The 14,245-nt window shown below is 46.9% G+C and overlaps 2 protein-coding genes across 2 annotated transcripts in view; one reads left to right on the top strand and one right to left on the bottom strand.

Moving 5' to 3' along the window:
- Positions 1 to 1,150: 1,150 nt before the first annotated feature.
- On the bottom strand, positions 1,151 to 6,499 carry CRIPT (CXXC repeat containing interactor of PDZ3 domain). Its single transcript, XM_044429529.1, has 5 exons — positions 6,359 to 6,499; positions 5,312 to 5,377; positions 4,771 to 4,825; positions 3,739 to 3,842; positions 1,151 to 2,499 (listed from the first exon to the last, which is right to left on the bottom strand). The coding sequence occupies exons 1-5, from the start codon at positions 6,372 to 6,374 to the stop codon at positions 2,435 to 2,437; spliced, it is 306 nt and encodes a 101-aa protein (XP_044285464.1). The 5' UTR covers positions 6,375 to 6,499; the 3' UTR covers positions 1,151 to 2,434.
- A 72-nt stretch (positions 6,500 to 6,571) lies between these two features.
- Positions 6,572 to 14,245, top strand: part of PIGF (phosphatidylinositol glycan anchor biosynthesis class F) — a 36,928-nt gene continuing 29,254 nt past the window's right edge. The window contains exons 1-2 of the mRNA XM_044428553.1: positions 6,572 to 6,694; positions 13,338 to 13,592. Of these exons, the coding sequence (XP_044284488.1) occupies positions 13,365 to 13,592 (228 nt within the window). The 5' untranslated portion in view covers positions 6,572 to 6,694; positions 13,338 to 13,364. The remainder of the gene's footprint in view (positions 6,695 to 13,337; positions 13,593 to 14,245) is intronic.

The raw sequence follows: 14,245 nt of genomic DNA, 5'->3' as shown, positions 1-14,245 counted from the left end.
TGTTGGTAGGTGGATCGGGCTTTGGGATGGGGGACTTTGATCTGTCCTGAAAGGGGTTGCACTCCCTCTTAAGGACAGGGTCCGCAGCTTGGGAGTGCTCCTCAACCCAGAGCTATCGGAAGCTCAAGTGACAGCGGTGGCGAGGAGCGCTTTCCTTCAGCTTTGGCTGATCCATCAGCTGCGTCCCTACCTGGAGAACAACCGTCTGGCAACAGTGACACATGCATTGGTCACTTCCGGATTAGACTTTTGTAACGTGCTCTACGTGGGGCTGCCCTTGAAGACGGTCCAGATACTTCAGTTGGTGCAAAATAGAGCTGCCAGGCTGCTGACGGGGACTGGGCATTGTTCTCATATAACCCCAGTCCTCCATCAGCTCCACTGGCTTTCCATTGAAGTCCTGGCCCAATTCAGGGTGCTGGTTATCACCTACAAAGCCCTGAACGGCTTAGACCCTGGTTACCTAAAGGAACGCCTGCGTCCATATATGCCCTCCCACCCCGAGACTGGTGACAGAGACCCTTCTCCAAGAACCCTCCATGAAGGATATTTGGAGGGTGAGTACTCGGATGAGGGCTTTCCCTGCGGTGGCGCCCAACCTATGGAATGCGCTCCCCAAAGAGGTCCGCCTGGCACCGTTCTTTGTTTTTCGGCACCAGGCCAAGACCTTTTTATTTAAATGCTATTTTAATTGTTAATGGTTTATTTGTTCGTTTAAATTGACCAGGCTGGATCCACTATTTTATTTTTTGTATTTTATTTATTTGATTTTTTTTGTATTTTATATGGGATTTTAATGATTGTAAGCTGCCCCGAGGCTCATGCAATGGGACGGCATGTAAGTTGTTTAAATAAATAAATAAATAAATAAATAAATAAATAAATAAATAAATAAATAAATAAAATGCAAATGCAGTTCAGAACTGTAGGTTATAGAGCAGAACTAAGCATTCCTCCAAGGCATAAGAGAAAAAAACTCTATATGCCTTTAAAAGGGTGAAAAAAAAGGTGGGGAGGGAAGACTCCTAGGCCTCCAAAAATGGCAAACTCAAGTCTACGTAGTGTATAAAAACCCAGATCAGTAGGACCAAGAGATGAACCTGATGACTGCTTTTTCCGTACATCCCAAATCTGAACAATTAGATTCTTCGAAAGTAGAAAAGGCAAGAATGCTTTCTTTATTTGAATACAAATATTAAGAACAAATCATACTCACATTTGCCTCTTCCTCACAAGTACACATTTATTTCCCACCTTTCTCCCATAATGGAACTCAAGGTGGCTACACGTGGTCTGCAGGTGGTCTCCCTTCCAAGTTCAGGCCAGCTCCAGACAGGCTTAGCTTCAACATGGTGGATGCGTCATGTGCCTTCAGATCATACTTGGAGCACATGGATTTTATGTGTGTGCGCATATGTGCAACACTCTCTAAGGAAGGGCGATAGTTACTAATATTGCTGCTTCGCCAGGTTGCCAGCCTGAAGGAAGGAGGAGCAGCTTTGAAGCGGCAAAAGGGTCAAAATTAGCTTCTTATAAACATTAGAAAGCAAGAACAGCATATAAGAAAATGCACACTACAAACTCAGAATTACATGGGCTGCCACTCTTTGTTTTACTACAACACACTGGAAATGTTTTACATAGTTTTGTCTTTATATACAAGTAATGCCTCAGCACTTTAAAGTGAAAGTAAAGACTTATCCTTTGCTAAATCGATTAGTTCAAGGTTAAGTTCCTGCCCAACAAAACCAGATTAAAAGTATTACTGCTGTCAGGGTTAAGTGCTGGCACATTAATTACACAACAGGTACTTGGAATGTGTGACCCATCAAGCCAGATGTTCAACCATCTTTTGTTTCTGCAGGCAGGTAATAAAAATAGGAAACTTACTGAGCTCCTAGTAAGTTCAGATTGGCTTGGTGGGGCACAACTTATATAACTGGTATTATATATCCAGATGTAAACTAGCATAATAAATGAATGTCAGTTTTATTTCATCAGCAGCTCTTCTAGTGGATTCAGCAACTCACAATGCAACCTCTAATTCCTGATATCACAGAATAGCTGCAAGATGAAATAAAGCTGAAATATATTGGCTGCCTTTTAATCTTTTCCCAGCATCCAAATTTGAAAATAGTAACATGAATGTGCTACTAAAATTATGCATCTAATTAAGCTAGACACTTGTTAAACATTTTTCCTACTGATACCATTAAGTGCAGATCACTCATGTCCATATCAAATTCCCCAGACGCATCAGAATACACTTAGTGTAAATTCACAAAGCATGAGTCAGACTGTTTAGGTAGATTTAAAAGCACATGTCCATGCAAATTCTGAAAGGGTCTTTAATCTTTTATAATAATTCCAACGTTGATAATGTTCAATAAATGTTTAAGCTTAAGCTGGTCCTTCAAAATATTGAGGTATATCATTAAACAGACGTTTGCTTGTAGTTTTTTGTATCCAAGACTTTCTTCCCACACATTGCGCAGATGCCTATTAACAAAAAGAACAAGGAAGGTGAAACTTTCTTGTCCACTTAGTTGCATGTATATAATCTTGCTCTTTGCTGTATTAAACACTTTAAATGTGCAGTTCTAAGGAGATAAATGTAAGCTCCTGAACTCAGAGACGCATCCAATGCAGAACAGGAGAAGTGGGCAAGGCCATCTTTAGTTGTCTCCCCGCTCTGCATTTTCACTAGACCACTGGTCTTAACCTATAAAGCCCTACATGGCTGCAGAAAGCAACATCTGTTGGAGTGCTTCTCCCAACTCCAGTCTACCCAGATACTACAATCAACCTCTGGAGCCTTCCTCTGGGTGCCGAGCCCTTGACAGTCTCAGAGGGTGGCCTCATTCCCAGATCTCAGTGGAGTATATTGGGAAAGGCGGTCCTTCAAGTAACCAGGTCCCAAGCCATTTAGGGCTTTGTATGTTAAAATAAACACTTTACATTGGTCCCAGGTTTCAACTGGCAACCAATGTAATTTATACAGAATAGGTGTTATGTAGGCACACAAACTGACACCTAACCCCAAACCCGCAGCCCTATTTTGGACCAGTTGAATTTTCAGGATCACTTTCAAAGGCAGCCCTACATAGAGTGCATTATAGTAATCTAGCTGGGATATTACCAGTGTATGAGTAACTGTGGTCAGCCTGTCTGTTCAGATAAGACCATAGTTGTATTCACTGCAGCTGGAAGAAGGCATTCCTGGGCCACTGAGTCCATCTGAGACTCCAGTGTGAGTTTTAGGTGCAGAAGCACTCCCAAATTGCAGACCCTACCCTTTAGGAGAAGTGCAACCCCATCCAAGACAGAACAACGGCCATCTAATCCTTCAGACAGATCATTAACCAGTAGCACTTTCATCTTGCCTGGATTGGGTTTCAGTTTACTGGCCCTCATTCAGTCCATTACTGAACTCTGACAATGGGCCAGCACAGAGATTGCCTCACCCGGATCTGATGTAAACGAGAGGTGAAGCTGAGTGTCGTCAGCATACTGCTGATACATTCCTGTTCTCAGAGAGCAGCTGGCACAGTTCTTTCTGCGCTTGCTGCCAGGAGAAGTGCCTGAGCTTCAATTCCCAGCTCTAGGGTTGGGGGTCTGTTTCCGACCTTGGAACAGGGAATCCAAATTATCCTCAAGCTCCTCAGACAACGTCTAGGATCATTCTTAGCAGTAAACAAGGATAAGTCAATAAAGAAACTTTTGTGGCAAATGTCTCACCTTTTTTGTATGCACAACCTTGGCAATAGTGAGAGCCTGGCTGATGAACTGAACTTTTACAGATCCGGCATACTGCAAATTTATTTTTGCCATAAGGATCAAACCTGGGAAGGCAAAAGTAACTGAGTTATCTGTTTACATAACGTATTCCTGTTTACTTTTATATAGGTGCAGAACACAAGGGGCAGGGGAAAGCAGGCAGGCCAGAATAAAGCTCTAAAAAGACACTTCCCAGTACCAGATGCAATCATTCACAAATGTACACCAGTGATTTACAAAGGTACATTAGTATGTGCATCAACATCTTCCAAACAAGTATGCATTCAGCATGTTTTCCAAAGTTTCCTCCCACATCTCTTATAGAAAAAGATAAACCATCCCAGAGGATTTGTGCATGGCAGATACCGTAAAATGCTTTGAACAAAGGTATAAAAACTGACTGTTAATGCTCCATTTCACTTCTGCTGGGAGGACTATGAGATCAAAATGAAAAACTTCACAAATGGTTGTGAAAAGGATGCAGTGACACTCCCTCCTGCTCTGCCTCACAACATCATTACTATTTGGCCCCCACAGTCCCCAGTTCTTCTCTACTTTGTCAGGTGTTATAGCCACACAGCTTCAGTGTTCCTCTTTCTCAGCTCAAAGAGGTGGCAGTGGCCATCGTGGTAGCCACAGGTAAGGTGAAAAGAGCAGAGGGGCACACAGGAGGAATCCAGCAGGGCATGTGAAAAGAAATGCAGCAAAGGAGGATATAACTATAAGGGTACAGGATAAGCATCATCATTGCAATGAGCATCAGTGGAAAAGTGGGAAGGAAGCAGGAGGACAGCTTTGGACTAAACAACAGTGTGTGTGGGCGGTGGGTGGAAAGTGAAAATAAAGGACAAGAAGGTACTTGTGCGGTGAAACAAAAGAAACAAATATAGGAGAAGGGAAATTCAAAAGAATGTAAGGAAAGGAGTTGACCAATTAGCTATTTCCCCCTCAGAATTTGAAATGTCTTACTTCATATAATAAGACTTCAATTACCTTGCCTTCTTTGATGTCAATGCCTTATTTTCATTTAGTTTTCTTCCACCACTTTCTATAGACAAAAAGAATTGTTTAGAATAATTACATGGAAAATATTATAAATTAAAGCTAAAGATTCTTTTCAGCAAAATTCCTCAGCATGTATCTCTCAAGGAAGACTAATCTACATATGTGTCAGTGGTGAGCAAGCAGGTATAAAGGTACCAATCTGGACACCATCTATATCTTGCCAAGTCTATTGATCAATTGTCTAGTGTTCAGTACTAAACATCAGAAGGAGAAAATTCTGTATGAGATGATTCTATCTTCATAACAAAATGCTGCTCCCTTTCTGAGCAGAGACATACCACAAGTTAACTAACCACATATAAGCACATGACTATTGAGATGATTATAATAAAGAATACACAGCTTGAAGGAAAGAGCTGCAAACTTTATGTACTATTTCCATTTTCAATGGTAAACATAAAATTTAAATATATATTAGACATTTTCAAAAATTAGACTGTTCTGATAAATCGATATATTTGAGACGTACCTGTAGTGTTTCTTGCACCATCTTTCCATGTATCAGGAGTAATTACAGTACCAAGTTTTCTCTCACCTATGCAAAAATGTAGAAATGCAAAATAAAGTCTGTGATAAGCCATTCAGTCTTTACAGACATAACATGCTGAACAGTCATATGACGCCATATGAAATGAAGACTTCCACTGACAATGCATAGACTCTAATTCTACAGGTAAAGGAAGGAAGGAAAGTCCCACTGAATCTAGGAATAGGTACCACTGAACACAGTACATCTTGCTTATCTACTGCAGCCATTTCCACTGAACACAAAGCCCTGTTGGATTAGACCAAAGACCTATCTAGGCCAGTATTCTGTTCTCTACAAGAAGCCTATGAGAAGCACAGTGCAAGTGGGACATGAGGGGCAATCTCCCTCTCCCACTTTGTACACCACCCATGGCAATCAAAGAGTGCTGCTTTTGATTATGAGGACAGCAAACAGTCCCCATTATTAGTATCCCCTCCAAGCTGTTTCCTCTAGGTATCAATGCTACCTTCCCTATGACACTCTTATCAGGCTGGCAAACCTCCTGCTCTGAGCTGAAAGCATTCCAAGGCAGCATTCCTGATCTCCTAAGACAAAAGATATGCGTTTACTGAATCTAGACTGGTGGTTCACCTCACTCCCCAAAAAAGAATCCTTCCTCCTGTGTTTCTTCTACATGAGTCACTCATCCAGGAAGCCTATGCATTAACTCATTCAGGGACCCAACAAATAACCTCCTATGGAGGCGGTGAGTGGAGACACCCCCCTCCCAAGAGGCTAACAGCAATGACGCAAACAAGGAAACAGAAACGAAGCTCTGCTATGGACTTAGGGAGCCGTGAGAGGACTGTGTTTAATTCGTATAGATATTCAGCTACTGGGTAGCCAGGAAACAACATACAGACATACATACAAGTGCCTGCCCGAGGGCAAACCACCACCCTGGGGTCTCACTAGGCCTATTGCAGTCACGGCTTTTTAAAACACCCCCAGCAAGCACGCACTAGCCCCGCTCCCTCGGCAACTCACACTTCTCGCACACCATCACGGAGCCTTCGTGGCGCCGTAAGGTCAGCAGATTGTGACGCCGCCGACCCAAAACACGACACAACGCTCCACTTCCGGCGGCCGCCTAAGCAGCTGCTGCGGCTTCTTCTTCCGGGTTCGTCCACCTCGCGCTTCCCACCTGCCCCCTCTCCCGCGCCTATTGGCTGAGACCGCCGAAGGGGCCGGCCAATCGCGTGACGTATGGAAGATGCTGGGCAGCGCGCGCCGCCGCCGCTTTGGCTCTCGCGTCTCGTAGGAGACGGCGGTGGCTGCCGTGACCCGCAAGGTTTCGCCCCCGGGCTCCAGGCAGACGGGCAGGTAAGGTGCAGGGGCTCGCGTCCCCTCTGGAACCCTGCGCCGGCCCAGCCGCTTGCCTCTGCCCAGCAGGCCGCATCTTGGAACGCCCCCTCGCTTCGCCGGGCGCCGTGGGGTGGGCGGGGTGGTCCGTCCGTCGGGGAACTTGGTCTCTCCTTGCTGTTCTTGACTCGCGTGGGAGCAATTCCCTGTTAGATTACGAAGAGCCCGCTCAGTAGCGCTTTCGTTAGGGGCGCCGTCCTGTGCAGGGCGAGGCAGAAAACGTGCTGGCCCAGCACGCCCCGGCCAGCAGGTAGGAGTTGTGGAACTCGTTTTCTGCTTATGCGTGCCCGGAAATGTGTCCTGGCTCGCTTAAGTATCCTCTGTAAGACAGGAGGAAGTAGCCTTGTGCGCACACTGCTGCAGGCTGCTCGGAAGGGCGTTAGGTACTAATGAACAGTGACTCCTGCAGGGATACATCGAGCTCCCAGGCGGATGTGCTGTGCTGTGATTCCGCACTCAAGGCAGGAGATGTTTGGAATAGAGGACAGGGCTGTTGGAACTTGCAACCACTTCTGTGGACAGATGTTGAGGCACTTGTAAGCAGTGGTTGCCAAATGCTCTTATTCACATGAGCCAACTGAAGTCCAAAACATTCGGGGATCCATTTACTTCCCTGCCTGCACTAGAGAAAGGATATCATCCCACAGAGTCTGATGAAGTACTAATTCCCTGTGGTTCATTTATCTTGCAAATGTAGGATTAGAGACATCCTTAATAAAATTAAGTGCTTGAATTAACGCATTGGCTGACACCTATCCCTCCTTTTGGTTCTGCCGCCAGCCAGAGGGCGCCAGGTAGCCTTGTCAACCACCCCTCCGGCCTAACGGTGCTGCTGCTCAATGCCAGGTCGGTCAATAATAAATCTTCCCTCATCCATGACTTGATTGTAGATGAGGGGGCCGACCTGGCTTGCATAACGGAGACCTGGGCGGGAGAGGGAGGGGATGTTGCCCTCTCCCAGTTGTGCCTGCCCGGGTATCTGGTTCAACACTGTTCACGCCCAGAAGGGAGGGGAGGGGAGGGGGAGTCGCGTTGGTTTACCGAGCCTCCATCTCGGGTCTTCCGGTCCCTTCGAGACCAGGGCTGGAGTGCCTCTACTTGGTGTTGGGCGAACGAGACAGATTGGGGATTCTATTGGTGTACCGTGCACCCTTCTGCCCAGCAGTCTCCCTATCTGAGCTGACAGAGACCGTCTCGGACCTGGTGTTGAGGACCCCCAGGATGTTGGTCCTGGGGGACTTCAATCTCCATGCCGAGTCTGGACTGACCGGGGCGGCTCAGGACTTCATGGCCTCTATGACGGCCATGGGCCTGTCTCAACACGTCATCGGCCCGACCCATGAACGTGGACACACTCTGGACCTGGTTTTCTCGACAGGGCAGGAAGAGGATGACCTGAGGGTGAGGAACTTATGTTTGACTCCCCTGTCATGGTCAGATCACCTCCTGGTGAGGTTTGTGCTCGAGAGCGGCCTCTCCCTCTATAAGAGTGCGGACCCGATTGTATGAGCCCGCCCCCGGAGCCGGATGGATCCGGATGGATTCCTGAAGGCCCTGGGGGAGTTTCCGGCTGACAAGACTGGTGCTCCTGTCGAGGCTCTGGTCGAACTGTGGAACGGAGAGATGACCAGGGCTGTGGACACGATCGCTCCCAAGTGTCCTCTCCCACCGGGCAGAGTCCGCTCTTCCCCTTGGTATACACTTGAATTGCGGGCGATGAAGCAGGTTGGGAGACGGCTAGAACGTAGGTGGAGGAAATCACGGGATGAATCTGACCGAACACACTTGAGAGCCCACTATCGGGCCTATGCTGTGGCGGTGAAGGTGGCGAAAAAGAAGTTTTTTTCCGCTTCCATTGCCTCCTCACAATGCCGTCCGGCGGAGCTTTTTCGAGTGGTACAAGGCCTGGTTCGCCCAGGTCCTAAGGAAGATCTGATGCCACCCTCAAAGGCCCGCTGTGACGACTTTGCCAGGCATTTCAGGGAGAAAATCGCTCAGATTCGTCACGAGCTGGACTCCACTAATGAATCAGAGGTCTCTGGGGAGACGCCAATGCTACCGTCTGGTCCAAAATTGTTGGAGGAATTTCAATTATTGCGGCCCAATGATGTGGACAAGGTTCTTGGACAAGTACGTCCCACCACTTGCCTATTGGATCCTTGCCCGTCTTGGTTAATAAATAACTCCAAGCACGGGATTGAGACCTGGATCTTGGAAGTGGTTAACGCTTCTCTGAGGGAGGGTCGAGTGCCTGCCCCTTTAAAGGAGGCGGTAATACGACCGGTCCTGAAGAAAGCGTCACTGGATCCAGAGATGGCCACTAACTATAGACCTGTGGCCAACATCCCGTTTCTGGGCAAGGTGTTGGAGCGAGTGGTGGCGGGACAACTCCAAGCACTCTTGGATGAAACTGATTATCTGGATCCTTTTCAGTCCAGCTTCAGACCCGGGTACAGTACTGAATCTGCCTTGGTCGCCCTGTACGATGACCTGTGCAGGGAGAAGGACAGGGGGAGTGCATCCCTGTTGGTTCTTCTGGACCTCTCGGCGGCTTTCGATACCATCGACCATGGTATCCTTCTGGATAGGCTAGCGGGATTGGGGGTTGGAGGCACTGCTTTGCAATGGTTCCGCTCCTATCTCAACGGTCGATTCCAGAAGGTAGTGCTGGGGGACCATGTCTCTGCGTCATGGCAGCTATGCCATGGAGTACCACAGGGCTCCATTCTATCCCCTCTGCTATTTAATATCTATATGAAACCTCTGGGAGAGGTCATCAGGAGGTGTGGGCTGCGGAATCATCAGTACGCTGATGATACCCAGCTCTACCTCTCGTTTTCCACTAATCCAGGTGAGGCAGTGGCTGTGCTGAACCGGTGCTTGGCTGAGGTAATGGAATGGATGAGGGCCAATAAACTGAAACTCAATCCAGACAAGACGGAGGTCCTGTTGGTTGGCGGATCGGGCTTCGGAGAGGGTGGATTTGACCTGGTCCTGAATGGTGCAACACTCCCTCTTAGGGATAAGGTCCGCAGCTTAGGAGTACTCCTCGACCCGGTGCTTTCTTTGGAAGCTCAGGTGACAGCGGTGGCGAGGAGCGCCTTCCTTCAGCTTCGGCTGATTAATCAGCTGCGCCCCTACCTGCAGTTCGACTGCCTGGCGACGGTGACACACGCGCTGGTGACTTCCCGCCTAGACTTCTGTAACGTGCTTTGCGTGGGGCTTCCCCTGAAGACAGTCCGAACACTTCAATGGGTGCAAAATAGAGCTGCCAGGTTGCTGACGGGGACAGGGCGTTATGCTCACATGACTCCAGTCCTCCGTCAGCTTCACTGGCTGCCCATTGAAGCCCGGGCCCAATTCAAGGTGTTGATTATGACCTATAAAGCCCTAAACGGCTTGGGTCCCAGCTACCTGAACGAGCGCTTACGTCCGTATATGCCCGACCGCCCTTTGAGATCTGCGGGAGAGTCCCTTCTCCGGGAACCCTCCATGAAAGAAATTAGGAGAGTAAGTACTCGGAGGAGGGCTTTCTCTGCGGTGGCGCCCAACCTATGGAATTCACTCCCCAAAGAGGTCCGCCTGGCACCGTCGTTACTGGTTTTTCGGTGCCAGGTAAAGACCTTTTTATTTAAACATCATTTTAATTGTTAAAACATATGATCTGGCCAGGGCAACTACTTCTTCCTTCTCTTTTCTCCTCCTACATTATTTATTTACTTATTTTATACTGATAATTTTAATTTTATATTATTATGTTTGTAACTCAATGTATTTTTGTATTTTTGTATTTAATGGTAATTTATTATGTTCTATTGTATTTCAATGTATTTTATTGTGTTGTAAGCCGCCCCGAGGCTTCGGCAAGGGGCGGCATAGAAATGTTTTAATAATAATAATAAAAATAATAATTTTTAGCACAGCATATTTTGTTTTAGTTTATTAGAAATCATAACTTGTTGACAAATGTAGCTCAGATAAAATGGATTTATAGGGTTAGAGCCAGGCTCTGCCTTCAGTGAAAGTCAGGATGTGCTTATGGAAGTAAGGTAAAGGTAAAGGTTTCCCCTTGACATTAAGTCCAGTCAGGCCTGACTCTAGGGGGCAGTGCTCATTTCCGTTTCCTAGCTGAGGGAGCCAGCGTTTGTCCACAGACAGTCTCCGTGGTCATGTGGCCGGCATGACTAAGCACCGAAGTGCACGGAACACTGTTACCTGCCCACCGAAGTGGTACCTTTTCATCTACTTGCATTTGCATGCTTTCAAACTGCAAGGTTGGCAGGAGCTGGGATGGAGCAATGGGAACTCACTCCGTTGTGCAGATTCGAACCTGCCACCTTTCGATCAACCAGCCCAGCAGCACAGCGGTTTAAACCACTGCGCCACCTGCAGTCCCTTACGGAAGTACCCTCTGCCTAATTTTGGAAGATGCCCCCTTTCTCTCCCCACCACAAGTCACCCCGCTTGGTGGGGTCTCCTGGCATTCTGGGTAGCACTTTTAGGAGACTAGAGAAACTGTTGTGGGAAAAACGAGCTAGGAAGTTCCCTTCTTGTGCATTTAAGTTTTAATTTTGATCCAACCTTTGTGGAAATCTAGTGAATGATTAATTCATACTTCTGGACCCATGATGAGAAATTCTGCATCTAAAGAGTTTATGTACATCCCAGTCCTTTATTGTTTGCTATTACGAAATACAGTATGTTCCAGAGTGTTTACTCAAGTCTAAATTCCACTGAATTCAGTGGGACTAATTCAGGCGAATTCATCAGTTGTACTGTTAATTTTAGTTGACTTTGAACATTTATTTATTTATTTATTAAAACATTTCTATGCCGCCCCATTCGCCGAAGCCTCGGGGCGGCTCACAACATAAAAATTAAAATATGATACAAACAACAAATTAACAATATAAAATAAGTCGCCCTGGCCAGATAAAATAAGCAAATAATATTAACAATTAAAATGACGTTTAAATAAAAAAGTCTTCGCCTGGCGCCGAAAAACAAATAATGACGGCGCCAGGTGGACCTCTCGGGGGAGCGCATTCCATAGCTTGGGCGCCACCGCAGAGAAAGCCCTCCTCCGAGTACCTACCCTCCTAATTTCTTTCACGGAGGGTTCCCGGAGAAGGACCTCTCCTGCCGATCTCAAGGGGCGGCTGGGCATATATGGATGTAAGCGCTCCTTCAGGTAATCAGGACCCAAGCCATTTAGGGCTTTATAGGTCATCATCAACACCTTGAATTGGGCCCGGACTTCAATGGGAAGCCAGTGAAGCTGACGGAGAACTGGAGTCATGTGAACATAATGCCCAGTCCCCGTCAGCAGCCTGGCAGCTCTATTTTGAACCAATTGGAGTATCCGGACCGTCTTCAAGGGTAGCCCCACGTAGAGCGCGTTACAGAAGTCAAGGTGGGAAGTCACCAGCCCGTGTATCACTGTCACCAGGCAGTCGTACTCCAGGTAGGGGTGCAGCTGATGAATCGGCCGAAGCTGAAGGAAAGCGCTCCTCGCCACCGCTGTCACCTGAGCTTCCAATGAAAGCTCTGGGTCGAGGAGCACTCCCAGGCTGTGGACCTTGTCCCTAAGAAGGAGTGCAACCCCATTCAGGACTAAGTTCAATTCGCCCTCTCCGAAGCCCGATCTGCCAACCAACAGGACCTCCGTCTTGTCTGGATTGAGCTTCAGTTTATTGGCCCTCATCCAGCTCATTACCTCGGCCAGGCACCGGTTCAGTACAGCCACTGCCTCACCTGGATTGGTGGAAAATGAGAGGTAGAGCTGGGTATCATCAGCGTACTGATGATTCCGCAGCCCACATCTCCTGATGACCTCTCCCAGCGGTTTCATGTAGATGTTGAACAGCAAAGGGGACAAAATGGACCCCTGCGGTACTCCATGGCATAGCTGCCATGGTGCAGAGCCATAGTCCCCCAGCACCACCTTCTGGAATCGGCCATTGAGACAGGAGCGGAACCACTGCAAAGCAGTGCTTCCGACCCCCAATCCCGCTAGCCTATCCAGAAGCATGCCATGGTCGATGGTATCGAAAGCCGCTGAGAGGTCCAGGAGAACCAACAGGGACACACTCCCCCTGTCCTTCTCCCTGCACAGGTCATCGTACAGGGCAACCAAGGCAGATTCAGTACCGTACCCGGGTCTGAAGCCGGACTGAAATGGGTCCAGATAATCAGTTTCATCCAAGAGAGCTTGGAGTTGTCCCGCCACCACCTGCTCTAACACCTTGCCCAGAAACGGGATATTGGCCACTGGTCTATAATTAGTGGCCATCTCTGGATCCAGTGACACTTTCTTCAGGACCGGTCGGACTACTGCCTCCTTTAAAGGGGCAGGCACCCGACCCTCCCTCAGAGAAGCGTTAACCACTTCCAAGATCCAGATCCCAATCCCGTGCTTGGAATTATTTATTAACCAAGACAGGCAAGGGTCCAATAGGCAAGTGGTGGTATGATATGGTTATAAATTAAATTGTGGGTCAGTTTAGATTTCCTTGGTTCCATTCTTCCAAAATCTCTTCATTGTGTGAGGAGAGCCTTGTTATAAGTATATATAAGAAAATAAATGCCTTAATTTGCTTCTCAGCCAGGTGGTGGTTGAAGAGGGAAGACCATGAAGGATAAAGAACTGAAGAGGCTGCTGTCTGCCAATGTCAGCAGTATAGCTTCTGTTATTGTAACAATTGTCATTCCCTATCTGCTTGTGGAGAACTTCTCAATCTATGGAACACACCTGACATGGTTGTGCATCTGTTCAGCAGCTGTTGGTGCTGTCACTATAATTTTACATATCATTCTTAAACCAAATCCATCCAATAGAAGAAGTTCCCTTGCCCATAAGGTAAGTGTTGATCCTTTTAAAATGTAATTGTTGTTACGTTTTGCATAAGAGTAATATTTGGTACTTTTCAGAGGCTGAGGGAGTAGTGGCTTGTCTTCAGTTGCCTAATACATGACTGAAAACAGATTTGAACAGAGAGCGTTTAGGTCCAAAGCTCAGTATTTAAGCACTGCTCTATATCAGCTGCTTCTCAAAAGAGTTGAATGTATCTAACTACCATACCTTTCAAATACCTAAGGCTGCAATGCTAAGACCATTCAAATTTACTTCTAAGTAGACATGTATAGGATTGCACTGCATTATGCTTCATTGCATTTCTATTATAAACTGTAAGACTTCTTTTTCTTTATCTACCATGTGATAATTCACTCAAGAACTAGTAAACAGTGGTCAAGATTTCTCTTTTGTGGATTAGTGCTACAGTGATAGAACCCCATAGAGTTTTATTGTATAAAACCCCATGTTCAGTCCTTTGCACATCCAGGTTTAAAGAGGGCCTTATGTGGCAGACTCCTGCCTGATCTCCTGGAAGACCATAACCATTAAGGATAGTCAGGGATCACAACATGGACCACTAAACTCAAGATATGGCATATGCTATGTGTGTGTATATACCTCTAAAACATTTAATAATGCATATTGCTTCCCTGTTT

This window comes from Varanus komodoensis, unplaced genomic scaffold, assembly GCF_004798865.1.
Source record: "Varanus komodoensis strain SLA01 unplaced genomic scaffold, ASM479886v1 scaffold2, whole genome shotgun sequence".
In the NCBI taxonomy this organism is placed as follows: domain Eukaryota; kingdom Metazoa; phylum Chordata; class Lepidosauria; order Squamata; family Varanidae; genus Varanus; species Varanus komodoensis.
The sequence above is the reverse complement of the archived record's forward strand: the minus strand, read 5'-3'. Positions and strand labels throughout refer to the sequence as shown.